The sequence below is a fragment of the Microchirus variegatus genome (genome assembly GCF_963457635.1).
Source record: "Microchirus variegatus genome assembly, chromosome: 13".
Lineage (NCBI taxonomy): Eukaryota > Metazoa > Chordata > Actinopteri > Pleuronectiformes > Soleidae > Microchirus > Microchirus variegatus.
The window spans coordinates 23,782,821-23,798,549 of NC_139814.1; the positions used below are offsets into that span (position 1 = coordinate 23,782,821).

General features: G+C 40.4%; 1 protein-coding gene across 1 annotated transcript in view; it reads left to right on the plus strand.

Moving 5' to 3' along the window:
* The window catches only part of gabbr1b (gamma-aminobutyric acid (GABA) B receptor, 1b), a gene marked incomplete at its 3' end in the record, with an annotated part of 32,675 nt that extends 17,297 nt beyond the window's left edge, over nt 1-15,378 (plus strand). The window contains exons 10-18 of the mRNA XM_083899845.1: nt 1,952-2,102; nt 4,019-4,151; nt 5,561-5,677; nt 11,481-11,588; nt 11,714-11,807; nt 12,194-12,321; nt 13,576-13,704; nt 14,870-15,013; nt 15,088-15,378. Coding sequence (XP_083755971.1) covers nt 1,952-2,102; nt 4,019-4,151; nt 5,561-5,677; nt 11,481-11,588; nt 11,714-11,807; nt 12,194-12,321; nt 13,576-13,704; nt 14,870-15,013; nt 15,088-15,378 — 1,295 coding nt within the window. The remainder of the gene's footprint in view (nt 1-1,951; nt 2,103-4,018; nt 4,152-5,560; nt 5,678-11,480; nt 11,589-11,713; nt 11,808-12,193; nt 12,322-13,575; nt 13,705-14,869; nt 15,014-15,087) is intronic.
* Between the last annotated feature and the right edge of the window lie 351 nt (nt 15,379-15,729).

The following is a 15,729-nucleotide window of genomic DNA, read 5'->3' on the forward strand; positions in this document are numbered from 1 at the left end:
AAAACTCCTTATAGTCCTATATTTATTCATTTTTACCTTTGTATTTGAGTAACGATCAATATATAGTAAGTAATAGGTTACATTATCTTTTATGACAGTCTGTGAAACTACAAACGTTTATTAAGTTATTTGGAGATAATCACAAGCACTAATTAGACTAGATAGTGAACTAAAATACTAAACTAGTAAATAAAACAGTTGACTAAATTATCACTAATAAAAAAGTCACTCACTGCAGCCTAAATTTGACCTGGCATGGAGAAAGATCCAGGGACATTTTGTTCCTTGTGTTATAATAGGTCGTATAATGTGATCTAGACTTATCTACAATGGTCTTCTTGTCTTCTGGAGTTTCTCAATCCTGGTCTCGTGGACCTACTGTCCTGCATGTTTTTCACATGCACACCTGATTCAAATACACAGGTCGTTATCCGGCTTCTGCAGAGCTCGTTGATGAGCTGACTGTTTGTTTGAATCAGGTGTGTTGGAGCAGGTGCAACATGGAGGGTGTTGTGGGTCCACTGGACCAGGATTGGGTTGATTCTGGTTTACAGCCCTTTGCTCTGTGCCGTCTACTCCTCTTGTCCTGTCAGTTTAAAGATGAAAATGCCCTCTATTATTATTATTATTATAAATTAAAAAAAAGATTTCCTGCCATTTGCCTCACAGTGTTTTGTCTCTAAAATATGACAAGAATCAAAAATAGCTTATGTGTGAAGAAGAGGAAAAGAGGGAGATGTTTTGAAGCACAATCATCATCATCATCATCATCATCTGTTTCAGCTGCAGCTTCTGTGGAAACACATGTTTCCAGGTCTCTTTGTCGACGATACAGTACAGCTATTACACATGCTCTCTCGCTCTCGCGCTCACGCTGAGGCCCGTGTTATGAACGGCAAGTAAATCATTAATGAAGTCATTTATGGTTTATTTAGTGATGAATACGCTATCATAGCATCTGTGGCTACACGGCCCTGAGGGCATTTATGAAAATACTACAACAGATGTGAGGCTAGAAGACGAGATTCAGGTCAGACCGTCATCTTAAAAAAACCACATCTTATAACTTTTGTGTCTCTTGTTTTGGTGACTGTTGATGTGATGGGGTGATAAACGATATCATCACCGTAAAAGGCACTTATTTTATAATCTGTCTATAAACCTTTTTGTACGGTGGCCTGGAAGTGCAAACCATTCATTACAAAATGAGAAACAAGGAAATATGCCATAAACAAAACAAACACATCCATGTTTTAATACAGAACAACTCGTTAATAGAATAGAACAGAAGGTACACAGTGAAATGACTGTGCTTCTCCTGCCGGTGCAGCAGTAAAAGAACAATATTAATATACGGTGTGTATATATACACACACACACACACACATTACTGTCAGATCCACACTCTGTCTTTGTGTTCAAAGTTGTTATAGCTCAGGGTAAGAAGCTGTTTTTTTAGGCTTTTAGTGTTAACATTTTTATCAGTGACATGAAAAACAACTTTGGAGAAGCAGCGTTTCATATCTCTGGTCCTTGACTGCTCGAGGACGAGAGGACACCATATGTTTTCGCAAACCTGCCTTTTAAACTGAGCATTTTATCATCTTTGTTTCATTTAAAGCTACTTTTATATATATATATATATATATATATATATAATTCTGTTGTCTTTCACAACCACTGCCTTTTGTATTGTGTGATTTTTTTCTTTCACTTGGTCTCGCAGTCGAGCGCCAAAGGTGTGATTAAAAATAACATTTTGATTGATGAGGTGGTGGAAGCAGCTCACGAGGAAGCCGCCTCGCTGCCATCTTATCTCTGACATGAGCTCCTTCACGTTTGTTGCTGCGTCTGTGTCTGTCAAATCCCTGCCCTGCTTGTACACGTATCATCATATACTGTTTTCATGGCGTCCTTAATCACGTAATCGTGTTAAATGTGTGTTTTCTAGGCTCTGGACCTCCTGCAGACCAGACCATGGTGATTGAGGAGTTTCGTTACCTGTCGCAGAAGCTCTTTGTGACTGTGTCCGTCTTTGCTGGATTGGGAATTCTGCTGGGAATCATCTGTCTCACCTTCAACATCTACAACAGCAATGTCAGGTACAAAAAGTGCATCTTTATTAAGATTGTTGATCTATAATTTATCTGAAATATGTTAATAGTTTATAACACTTAGTAGATGAAATGTTAAGTGTCTCTACCTATCTACCTACCTACCGAGTTAGCTATCTACCTACTTAGCTAACTTGCTACCTACCTACCGATCAGCCGACCGAGCTAGCTATCTACCTACTTAGCTAGCTTGCTACCTACCGACTGGCCGACCGAGCTAGCTATCTACCTACTTAGCTAGCTTGCTTCCTACAGACCGGACGACCAAGCTAGCTATCTACCTACTTAGCCAGCTTGCTACCTACCTACCGTCCGACTGGCCGACCGAGCTAGCTCTCTACCTACTTAGCCAGCTTGCTACCTACCTACCGACCAACTGGTCGACCGAGCTAGCTATCTACCTACTTAGCTAGCTTGCTTCCTACAGACCGGCCGAACGAGCTAGCTATCTACCTACTTAGCCAGCTTGCTACCTACCTACCGACCGACTGGCTGACCGAGCTAGCTATCTACCTACTTAGCGAGCTGGCTACTTCCCTACCATGGATGTATTATAAAATCTTGATAGATCACCGCCCCCTCTGCCTTGAAGACAATGTTGTCATGGTGGCCACACTGTGTACTGCAACAAAAAATACTCATTGGGCCCAAAAGCAATTTTCCCATTGACCACAATAGTAAAAGAGACGCCTGTAAAACTGTCCACAGGACACATTGAGACATGGACAGGCTTTAAAAGATATATTTTGTATATTTTTTAAATTCATGGTTCATTAATAATTCATTATTTATTTATGGCTCATTAGCATTTATTTTCAAACGTATTATCGATGTATTAACGAATCATTGAGGAGCGGAGACTGACTGAATGCTGCACTTTATCACTGTGTTCAGTCCCGGACATCGTGACACTGACGACGGTGTGGACTGTGGAGCTGTGCCCGTGTGATGCACTGAGACCTGCGGTCATTTCACCACTGATTTCCGGGGAGGCTGTTTGTCTTATCGTCACTATCGGTTCATAAAGTTACTGTTAAATGTGATGAACACTTTTGTCCTCCAGCTGGTCTTTTAACACGTTGTTATTGTTCCTAATAATATGGTCATGTATTTTATGATCATTATATTAACCATAATTATAACAATAAGTTAGGTTTATTTGTAAACCACCTCTACGAAAACAGTTACAAATTTGATCTTTGAAATTAAAACCAAAATACAAAGCATAGCAATGAGACCAAAACAATCATATTCATGGTTAATATTTAATGGAAAAATTCTGTGACAGCAAAAATTGTGGACAATGAAACTGTTGGGGAATTATTAAACATGTTAACCTGGTACCTATATGTTTGAGGTCAAATAAAGACCCAATAAATGTAAATATGTTCCACATTGTACCTATAGTGTCTTTTTTGTAGGTTTTTGCACAGTTTACACTGAGGCAATTTTAGATTTTACAACATTTTTGATTATTAGTCATCATTATACTACATTTCAGCTTACTGTATTCACTATCGTCAGTTTTGCCATTTATTTACAAATCCATGGATTAAAGCCGAAGCTAGCGTGACGTTGGTATTCGTGAAATCCGCTAGCGCACGTCATTAGCATGCCTTTCACTGTTCGTCGATGAGCCGCGTCCATAGGAATGAACAGAGCCAAAGGGGGCAGTGCTCAACCCAGATTTTATAATACATCCATGCTACCTACCTACCTACCGAGCTAGCTATCTACCTGCTTAGCTAGCTCACGACCTACCTACCTACTTATCTATCTAACTACCTAGCTAGCTGCCTATCTACCTATCTAACTGCCTAGCTAGCTAGTCTACCTACCGATCTACCAATCTGAGCGACCTTCTGTGTTTTCATGAATGATTGCATTTCCACACGTGTCTCCAGGTACATTCAGAACTCTCAGCCGTACCTGAACAACATGACCGCCCTGGGCTGTATGATGGCTCTGGCTGCCATCTTCCCTCTGGGCATCGACGGTCTTCACGTCCACAGGAGACAGTTCCCCGTCGTCTGCCAGGTACATGTTGAAAACCCTTATCGGTTTGTTGGGTTAGAAATAAGATGTATCTTGTTGTTATCAGTGGAAAAAAGCGGACTGCTGTCTTTCTTAGTCAGTCAAACTGAAGTCTTAGACTGAGATAACGTCTGTCTGGAGGTTTGGGGCCAAGGGTTTTTCAAGGACTTTGGACAGATAGGCTGTGTGTGTGTGTGGGACACTGTCTGTCAACCCGTCCACGACGGTCCCTTCAGGACCTGCTGTCGACGCAGGGCTTCTTTCTCAGAGAGAAGAGGTGACTGTGAGGTGACGGCAAGAAAAACACAGTCACACCGCACTGACAGCCTGCTGTCACCGACTATCGCTCTCTTAATCTCAAAATGTTTGCGTCAGTGAGGGGTATTTTTGGCATGTTTTGTTTATTTACCCTACCATAACCATAAGTGGTGCTGATTCCTGAGTCCCTGTACTTGGAGTAAATGAAAAACGCTGTACCTGGAAGACAGGAGACATTTGCCTGCAGTCCGAACACGTCTTTCCACCAATTTACTCGATTTATGTCCGAAAACAGACCGAATATAAAGTCCTGTGGTGAAACCTCCGCAGCTCAGTATGGAGCGATACCAGGGTTTTCCTGAGCAGAATGTTTGGAGGTGGTGTGTGCAGAGCAGGGGCTTGACCGCTGTTGGATTTCTGCTGCACGACTGTTTCAGCACACCACCTTCCCCCCCCCCCATCCTGTCTGTTTTCTGCTATAAAACAAGTCAATTGGTGTTTAAAATGTCTTCCGGGTACAGCGTCATAACGATAGTTTCCTGGTCACAACAAAACAAGCTATGCAAAGTCGGAAAAACTGCTTTCCACAGTCATTCCCGACTGATCCGACTGTTGTTTTCTCAACTCAATGATTGTCGATTTCCCCATTTGTAAATAAAAATCGGTAAGCGGCTCGTTTTCCGATTTCTTAAAACCAAAATCCGTTGGCCATCACGTACATGGACCTTCATAGATGCAGCAAGAGCTGTATTGGAAATAAATTGTAACTTTAAGAAGGTTTGATTCGTCATTCATTATTTCATAAAGCCACCACTTTGTAAATTGGTCGGGAAAAATAAATAAATATATAAAAATGTCTGTTACTCAGGGATAATTACTAGTATAATGCTTAGTTAACGTCCTGCTGCTGTTCTCATTTAACTGTTGGTGTTCATTATACACTGATTGCTGGTTGTAGTTACAGTTGACGTTGTAAAAGAACGTCAGCAAATCAAAATAGAATTGTTTCTATGAAGTGCTTTTGTTGGCGTCTCAGCTGTTCTTTTGTTCCCTGTGACATTCTACAATTTACTACATTCATTTTAGCTCCGTCAGTATCATTATCGTCTTGTTTTGTACATTTGTCTCCTGATGTTTTATTTCTTCTCTGCCAGTTTCGCCTCTGGCTCCTCGGCCTGGGCTTCAGCCTGGCGTACGGCAGCATGTTCACCAAGATCTGGTGGGTCCACACTGTGTTCACCAAGAAGGACGAGAAGAAGGACAGGAGGAAGGTAAATGCGACGGGAATCAGAGGGTTAATAGACGGAGAGGAGGGAACAATTAAGTCCACCCCATGAGGAGAGAGTTGGCAGTGTGACATTTTCTCTGTGCGCTGCATCTGTGGTCACAGTGGGACATTTTACCCACTGCTTTCATTTGATGCTTTGTAAAGCATCCATTTGTCCTCCAGCTGGTCTCATTCATGGACGGTATAGAAAAATGGGTTTGCGAAAAGAACTCTGGGGGACAAATACCAGCTGTCAATCACACCGATGTCCACTCATTATGTGCCATACTTTTACAAAAGGGATTAGCATTCTCTTTTGAGAACATTAACTCCTTTACAGATGTTATTAATCAAGTGAGAATTAGGTTCATAGACTTTCAAATTCAAATTGAACCAGCTGAGTCGCCCCCTGGTGGCTTCTGGGCTTCACTTATCAAAAGCAGAATACTGCATTCAATCTTATATAAACCAGTAAGAGGTGGAAAGAGTACTGCTATATTCTACTCAAGTAAAAGTACCATTATTTGTGATAACATTTTACTAAAGTACAAGTAAAGTTTAGTACAAGTAAGTTTGAAAATTTACTCAGAGTAAAAGTTACTTGACCTGCCCTCGTCTTTCACCTGTCCTCATTTACCTGTACCTGTCTACATTTACCTGTCCTCATCATTCACCTTTCCTTATCATTCACCTCATCATTCACCTGTCATCATTTACCTTTACCTGACTACATTTACCTGCCCTCATTTACCTTTACCTGTCCTCATCATTCACCTGTCCTCATTTACCTTTACCTGTCTACATTTACATGTTCTCATTACTCACCTGTCCTCATCACTCACCTGTCCTCATCATTCACCTGTCCTCATCATTCACCTGTCCTTATCATTCACCTCATCATTCACCTGTCATCATTTACCTTTACCTGACTACATTTACCTGTCCTCATTTACCTTTACCTGTCCTCATCAGTCACCTGTCCTCATTTACCTTTACCTGTCCTCATTCACCTGTCTACATTTACCTGTCCTCATCATTCACATGTCCTCATTTACCTTTACCTGTCTTCATCATTCACCTGTCCTCATCACTCACCTGTCCTCATCATTAAACTGTCCTCATTATTCACCTGTCCTCATCCTTCACCTGTCCTCATTTACCTGTCCTCATTCACCTCATCATTCACATGTCCTCATTTACCTTTACCTGTTCTCATTAACCTGTCCTCCTCATTCACCGTCCTCATTTACCAGTCCTCATTTACCTTTACCTGTCTTCATCATTCACCTGTCCTCATCACTCACCTGTCCTCATCATTAAACTGTCCTCATTAATCACCTGTCCTCACCTGTTTTTTAAAAATGACTTAACTATAAACTAAAAGTACACAAAAACCTACTCAATGACACTATTGCCAGTAAATGTAATTCATTACTCTCCACCTCTGTGAAACAGTCTGTGTTCTTCTCTGGTAGAAGACGCCGTTCTCTCGCTCTCTCTCTATTATCTAACTCTGTCTCTGCCTCTTCTGTTATGTGGATATTTAAAAAGAAAGAAAAAAAAAAAAACAAGACATCAGACAAGATGTCCTAGAGCGGACGCTCCCGCTGCAAGGCTTGTGTCGACATTGATTAAGTTCACTTTAATTTCCTTAATGAATATGCTGGAACTACTGAAGCCCGTCTCCCTGAAGGGAGAAGACAGTCTGCGTCCACAGTGAATGTCTGACGAAAAACACCTTCCCTGCTAAACCTTGTCCTCACTTCACTCGCTTCTGTTTTGATTACGTGATCACAGTCGCCAATTTGTCTCTGATTCAGTATTGAGGTAAAGCAAATTAGCGAAGCACCTTATTTACTTAAATGACACAATTGTTGTGCAAAGTATAATTAAAGCACATCATTGTTGCAGACCCAAAAGAGCCATAATTGCACTAAACGCAGCCTCCTTTAAAGGGACTGTGCGGTGAAAAGCAGCAGAGTACGTGTTTGTCTTCTGTTTCTATTCCATTCCAACATCAATCAGGGTAATCTGACACTGAAACCTTTTTTTCCCTGGTGATCTTTGGTGGCTCAGCATCTTTCTTCAGGAGTGTTTTAAAGCCTCTGCACACCCACACAGGGTTTTTTTTTTTCATTTCTGAAGAAAGAGAGAAAAAAGGAGGCAATAATGCCACGTGAAGGATGATAACAGCGGTAACAACTGACAGCGCTAGGAAACAGACGATTTTTCAACATATGTGGGAGTATTCTGGGAATGAATGATGTCACAAAGGCGTCGATAAGAATTCTCAAGAACCATCTGATCATAAGACAATCACAAGGTGTCTTATGATTTAAGTGGGAACAGGCTAATTGACGCAGCAGTGATAAAGAAGTCTACATTAACAGTCACGCGCACCCAACACCCAAACATCCCACGTCTAATCATCTGCTTGAAGACACACTGTCTTCCCCAAAGTGATGCAATTTCCTTGAGATAAATTGCAATATTTTGGAGAAACTCATTAGTTCATTCAGTATTTCTCCCACTATGAGACAGAGGCTCTTGTGTTTTTTGCATGATAACTTATATTTAGGTCTCAACCTTAGGTCCTTTATTCCCTCTGCGATATCCATATCCACACAGCTTATTTTTTCACACACCACGCATGATTTTATCTGTTATTGTTGCTCTTTTAACCGTGTTCCCTATTTTACCGTTTTTTAATTTTGTGAGTGTGAAAGTGTCTTGGGGTTTTGAATGTGTTCTACCTACCTACCTAGCTACTGACCGACAGTATCTCGGAATGACTTGAAATTCACCATCATAATAGTCGGCATCACCCTGAACAAGGATCCTTTGAAAATATTTGCAAAGCTCTTAAGGAATAATTTTAATGAATTTTTTGAAAATCAGGAAATGATCCATTTTCCCTCATGCACTTTGACAGTGAGCTGAGTTTCTTCATAAAAAAAAAAAAAGTATCTCTGAATGACTTGAAATTTGTCATCATAATAGTCGGCATCGCCCTGAACAAGGATGCGTTGAAAATATTTGCAAAGCTCTTAAGGAATAATTTTTATGAATTTTTGAAAATCACGAAATGATGCATTTGCCCTGATGCACTTTGACAGTGAGCTGAGTTTCTTCATAAAAACAAAAAATATCTCGGAATGACTTGAAATTTACCATCATAATAGTCGGCATCGCCCTGAACAAGGATCCTTTGAAAATATTTGCAAAGCTCTAAAGGAATAATTTTAATGAATTTTTGAAAATCACGAAATGATGCATTTGCCCTGATGCACTTTGACAGTGAGCTGAGTTTCTTCATAAAAACAAAAAATATCTCGGAATGACTTGAAATTTACCATCATAATAGTCGGCATCGCCCTGAACAAGGATCCTTTGAAAATATTTGCAAAGCTCTAAAGGAATAATTTTAATGAATTTTTGAAAATCACGAAATGATGCATTTGCCCTGATGCACTTTGACAGTGAGCTGAGTTTCTTCATAAAAACAAAAAATATCTCGGAATGACTTGAAATTTACCATCATAATAGTCGGCATCGCCCTGATCAAGGATCCGTTGAAAATATTTGCAAAGCTCTTAAGGAATAATTTTAATGAATTTTTTGAAAATCAGGAAATGATCCATTTTCCCTGATGCACTTTGACAGTGAGCGGAGTTTCTTCATAAAAACAAAAAGTATCTCGGAATGACTTGAAATTTACCATCATAATAGTCGGCATCGCCCTGAACAAGGATCCGTTGAAAATATTTGCAAACCTCTTAAGGAATAATTTTAATGAATTTTTTGAAAATCAGGAAATGATCCATTTTCCCTGATGCACTTTGACAGTGAGCTGAGTTTCTTCATAAAAACAAAAAGTATCTCGGAATGACTTGAAATTTGTCATCATAATAGTCGGCATCGCCCTGAACAAGGATGCGTTGAAAATATTTGCAAAGCTCTTAAGGAATAATTTTTATGATTTTTTGAAAATCAGGAAATGATCCATTTTCCCTGAAGCACTTTTACAGTGAGCTGAGTTTCTTCTCGAAAACAAAAAGTATCTCGGAATGACTTGAAATTTACCATCATAATAGTCGGCATCGCCCTGAACAAGGATGCGTTGAAAATATTTGCAAAGCTCTTAAGGAATAATTTTAAGGAATTTTTGAAAATCAGGAAATGATCCATTTGCCCTGATGCACTTTGACATTGAGCTGACTTTCTTCTCGAAAACAAAAAGTATCTCGGAATGACTTGAAATTTACCATCATAATAGTCGGCATCGCCCTGATCAAGGATCCGTTGAAAATATTTGAGAAGCTCTTAAGGAATAATTTTTATGAATTTTTTGAAAATCAGGAAATGATCCATTTGCCCTGATGCACTTTGACAGTGAGCTGAGTTTCTTCAAAAACCTAAAAGTATCTCGGAATGACTTGAAATTTACCATCATAATAGTCTGCATCGCCCTGAACAAGGATCTGTTGAAAATATTTTCAAAGATCTTAAGGAATAATTTAAATGAATTTTTGAAATTCAGGAAATGATCCATTTTCCCTGATGCACTTTGACAGTGAGGAGTTTCTTCATAAAAACAAAAAGTATCTCGGAATGACTTGAAATTTACCATCATAATAGTCGGCATCACCCTGAACAAGGATCCGTTGAAAATTTTTGCAAAGCTCTTACGGAATAATTTTAATGAATTTTTGAAAATCAGCAAATGATCCATTTGCCCTGATGCACTTTGACAGTGAGCTGAGTTTCTTCAAAAAAACAAAAAGTATGTTGGACTGACTTGAAATTTACCATGATAATAGTCGGCATCGCCCTGAACAAGGATGCGTTGAAAATATTTGCAGAGCTCTTAAGGAATAATCTTTGAGAATTTTTGAAATTCAGAAAATATCAATTTTCCCTGATGCACTTTGACAGTGAGCTGACTTTCTTCAAAAAAATAGTATCTCGGAATGACTCGGAATTTACCATTGTAATAGTCGGCATTGCTCTGAACAAGGATGTGTTGAACATATTTGCAAATTTCTTAAGGAATACATTTTATGAATTTCTGAAATTCAGAAAATACATTCCAAATTTGCCTAGCTAGCTAACTAACTAGCTAACTAACTACCTCCAGTGCTTTGTAAACATTGAAAAACTGGAAAATGAATACAGATTAAAGGTGCATTGCCTTTTATATTCATATAAGTGGCTCTACAGATATTTTTTACAATAGTCCATAATGGACAAACTAAGCTTACCTAAGAGTTTTGATGCTAAATAAAGACGACTAAATAAAGATGATATGTTCTTCACACTTGGAAGGGAGAGGTGAGGTGATATTCAGCTGCATACATTTCACAAACTGTGCCTTTGAATGTGACAGAAATGTTTCCAGTCAATAAGAACAAATGTTGTATTTATAGATCGCAGGATGCTCAACTGTTGCCAAGTTACGTAGAGAAAGGGGTGTGGCTTTGTGTGTTTAGCTGTGTACGTATGGATCTAATCCCACCTCTACCTTTGTGTGTGTTAACCTTTAAAGCTGATTAACCAAGGAACCCCTTTGTTTCATGACGACATACGTGTGCACTCTCATCACTGTAGTATCTCTGGCAGATTAGACTGTGCTCAGTTTAGCGCTGGGTTATTGTTTTGGGGTTTTTTTTCTCGTGCAGCTTAGGTTTGTCTATTTCTGCTCTCATAAATCCGCCCTCCTCGTAAAAAAAAATCCTAAAAAGGATTTTCCTGATCCCCCCGCTGTACTTTCGCTGCCTCAGTGACTGTCACTCTCTTTTCTCCGGCAGCACCTGAAACCATGGAAACTCTACGCTACTGTCGGCGTTCTGCTCAGCATCGACATCCTGTCGCTCCTCATCTGGCAGATTGTGGATCCGCTGCACATCACAGTCGAGGTGAGACGTCCATTTCACTTATTACTGTCGACACAACGCACAGCACTTATTACACGCTCTTTCGGGGTTGCAAAGACGACGGAAAAATGTCCGGTAAATCTCCAGAAACTTTGTTGTGTCCACAGAAATTCACCAAAGAAGCCCCTAAAGGAGACCTGGATGTTTTGATTCAGCCTCTACTGGAGCACTGCAGTTCCATAAAGATGAACACTTGGCTGGGTGAGAACCAACCACATCATGTCAATTGTCTATTTAGCCACAAGAATAACAATAATGAATACTTTCATCACGGCTGCCCGGCCGTTGGATTTCATTACGAGCGAAAATGAGAGCGATCAACTCAGTTTAATTCGCTTCAGTTCAATTAAAAGTGCTGTTCTCGTCCCCGCGGGGACAATTCAAAAGCCTTGTAGAGCGAGTCGTAAATAATAACCGTTCACAAGCAATTAATAAACAAGCGGCTAACGATGAAACTCCCTGGAAGAAGAGGTCTTGTATCTCAATGAGACACTTCCTTCCTGGCTAAATAATGGATAGATAAATAAATAAATAGAACAGAAGTGAGTGAAATGAGCTGCTGTGTGTGTTTTTGTCCCCATGTGCAGGTGTGGTCTATGGATATAAAGGTCTGCTGCTACTGCTCGGCATCTTCCTGGCCTATGAGACCAAATCCATCTCCACAGAGAAGATCAACGACCACCGAGCTGTGGGCATGGCCATCTATAATGTTGCTGTGAGTTCACTGTGTGTGTGTGTGTGTGTGTGTGTATGTGTATGTGTGTGTGTGTGTGTGTGTGTGTGTGTGTGTGTGTGTGTGTGTGTGTGTGTGTGTGTGTATGTGTGTGTTGTTGTCTTCGCTAATACCAGCCAAAGCCAAAGGGTGGCACCATGGGACTGCAGATATCATTTATAATCCATTAGATTATGCAGCATGTGTTTCAGACTGCAAACTAAAGCCTTGCCAGTGTCTATGATACGAAAGAACACCAATAAAAAAAAAAACTATAAAATATGAATTAAACAATATCTTACTAATATAAGCACACTAAAGTACCACTAAGCTTTAACTCATTAACACTTAAGCCTTAAAATGTGTGCCTGGAACTTTCTTCTTATTTTAAAGCTGCATTATGTAATAAATCTAAATCAACTGGCCATAAAATCCTCCTAATATGTCACAGAGACTCAGGAATAATGTTGATATAACAAACTGAACTCACAAACAACAACAGTACAGACAAAATATTTGCATTAAAATAAATATTTTGCAGACTGCAAATCATGTTTATGTTTTGAAATCATGTTTCGGCATGTGGCGCCACCTACCGCCGTCTACCAATCATTGCAGTCAGTAGAGTCTCAGTTGCCGAGCAACCACGGGTTGCCAGTTACGTCAGAAAACGAATCCTAAAAGACCTCGGTATTTTGAATTTGAATGTAGTAACCGTTTTTGGCCACATTCTTACATATGGCGCCTTTAACCATAAAAGGGCCAGAAAATGTCCTGTAAGTCAGTGATTTTGTCCATTTTTCCATAATAACTTTCAGTGTCTTACAGTTATTTACAATTTACTGCATGTTAAAATAGTTTTTTCACAATTTAAAATGAAGAAATAATTTAGTTGCACATAAACACCAGATTTAACAGTATTTATAACAAATATAAAGTAAGATTTGTAAGAGTTTTTGTCTCAATGTGCAAAAACAGGCGCAAAAGTTCCAGCAATAGCGCAAGTAAAATAACCATAATAACCACACATTAGCTTTAACATGCGACTTCTCAGCTTTCAGAAGCAGTTGGAATGTTTCCAATAGCACAAACTGTCGCGTAGCTACGGTAATGCAGAATGCGCTAGCATAAACGCGTCATAACGTAAGGTTACGACTGTAAAAGCCACTTTCCAACTAAAGCAGAGTGGATCTGTGCGTACATTCTCTCCCTGTGATGAAATAACGTCGTTGTTGTTGGTCTTGTTTTTCCTCTCAGGTGCTGTGCATGATCACAGCTCCCGTCACCATGATCCTGTCCTCGCAGCAGGACGCCTGCTTCGCCTTCGCCTCCCTGGCCATCGTCTTCTCCGTGTACATCACGCTGGTCGTTCTGTTTGTTCCCAAGGTAATCCACAGCGTCTTCTGTATCATGTATCGCACTCGTAGATCTGAGACTCTGTCAACATTAATCCCTGCTCACGTCTGCAGTGTTTTGTCTGAAACAGAGAAAAAAAGCGTAATAGTTCCATTCTGCCTGTAATAAGAAGCTTTTACCGTCTTTCTCTTTAGTTCTATTAATATTCAAGTCCAGGTTTTCTGAAACTTTTAGTATTAAAAGAGCCATTTTTTTCGCTTCTCTACACAAATGAATGAAATCTGGAGCGGCAAAAAAAAATCTGTGATCCATAAAATGAAGTTTTATATATAGACATACTATATGAAAAAATAATTAATTAATTGTCAACTATTGTGATTATCGTTTGAAGCGTTTTTCATGATTTAAACGAGATTTCTGGTTGTTTCAGCTTCTTAAATGTGAATATTTTCTTTGTTTCTTTGCTTCATAAAAACAAAGTGATCATGAAAAACTGAATTATTTTGGTTTTTGGACAAAAACAAAATTATTACCCAGGTTTGACAAACACTAATCGAATTTTTTTTAACATTTTATGACATTTTATGGACCAGGAAATGGTCGGTTATAAAAATAATTTAGCTCTAAAAGAAAGAAAATGAAGATACAAAGCTACAGGTGATAAAAATAGACAAAGATACAAAACCCTTACCTCAACCTTAACCACTTAACTTCTGCCGGCCGACAAGGTTTTATTTTCTTTGCAAGGAAAAGGTCAATCTTCACACGAGTGATCCTAGCTGGAGAAAGACCCGGAGCGTAGTGAGCCCTCCACATTTATACCTGAGCAACTCCACTTTCGCATCCTCCGATAGACAAAAGAGTCTGCCTTTCCAGGGCGTGTTTTCACTTCTCTTTGTCTATTGCAGGTATCGGGGAGCCGACTCCCTGCAGATGTTGTAGGAAAGTGCAAGTTTCAGGCTAGACATCCTAATTACACAATATACAATACACAAAACACAAAAGGGTGACGGGCAGCTGTAGCTGTTAGCCCTGAAAAACACCTTAAAAGTTAATTTACCTGAACTGTGGAGCTTCATTACTGCTAATGACAGTTCTACTTTAAATGCCATAATAATAATAAAAGTAGTACAGAATGAAATCAAGTCCATACATGAGGGTGCGGTCAGTCCTCAGATGTGTATGTGACCTACAGATGCGGCGTCTGATCACGCGCGGCGAGTGGCAGTCTGACGCCCAGGAGGCCATGAAGACCGGCTCGTCCACCAACAACAACGACGAGGAGAAGTCCAGACAGTTGGAGAGGGAAAACAAGGAGCTGGAGAAGATCATCCAGGAGGTGAGTTACAGCTCCACGGACAATTTAGAGCGTCCCAGATCTGCCAAAAAAACCGTCATCCTTCGCTTCCACAGAAAGAAGAGCGCGTGTCAGAGCTGAGGAACCAACTCTGCGAGCGCCAGGCCACGCAGTCCCGGAGGCGACCGTCCACCGTCGCCAACCAGCACCACAGCCCGCCGCTCACCATCCACCACAGCGACCACCCCAGGGCCTTGGCCCCTCCTCCAGGTTACTCGGCGCCGACCTCCGACGCGCACCCGGTCCCTTTGTCCACCTTCGCCAACTCGTCCAGCCTCTACCAGGCGGACGGCAAGATCGGGCGAAATAACTGCCACGCCAACCGACTCCAGATGCTCTACAAGTGAGGTAAAGAGCGAGCGGAGCTGAGGCAGCGAGGACAGCCGTGACGGTAACGTCTTCGTACAGACGCAGGAAAACTGACGAAAAACGCTGCTGTGGGTGAGAATTCAGTGTCTGCCAATCAGAGGAGGCCAGAGGAACTGATCTCTCCGCTTCTGTCTCCTTTCCTTTGTTTTTCTTTTCTCAGACAAAGACGATTCTAAAAGACTTTCTAAAATGTTGCGTTTGTCATTCGCCTGTGCTTTATCGTGTGCCATAAGGAAACAAGACAAACGTTGCTCAGCCCTCTTCCCTCATCTTAGCTGCAGCAAACCTGCAAAGATCTCTGTCGTAACACTGAGCATTGGTGAGTTAGT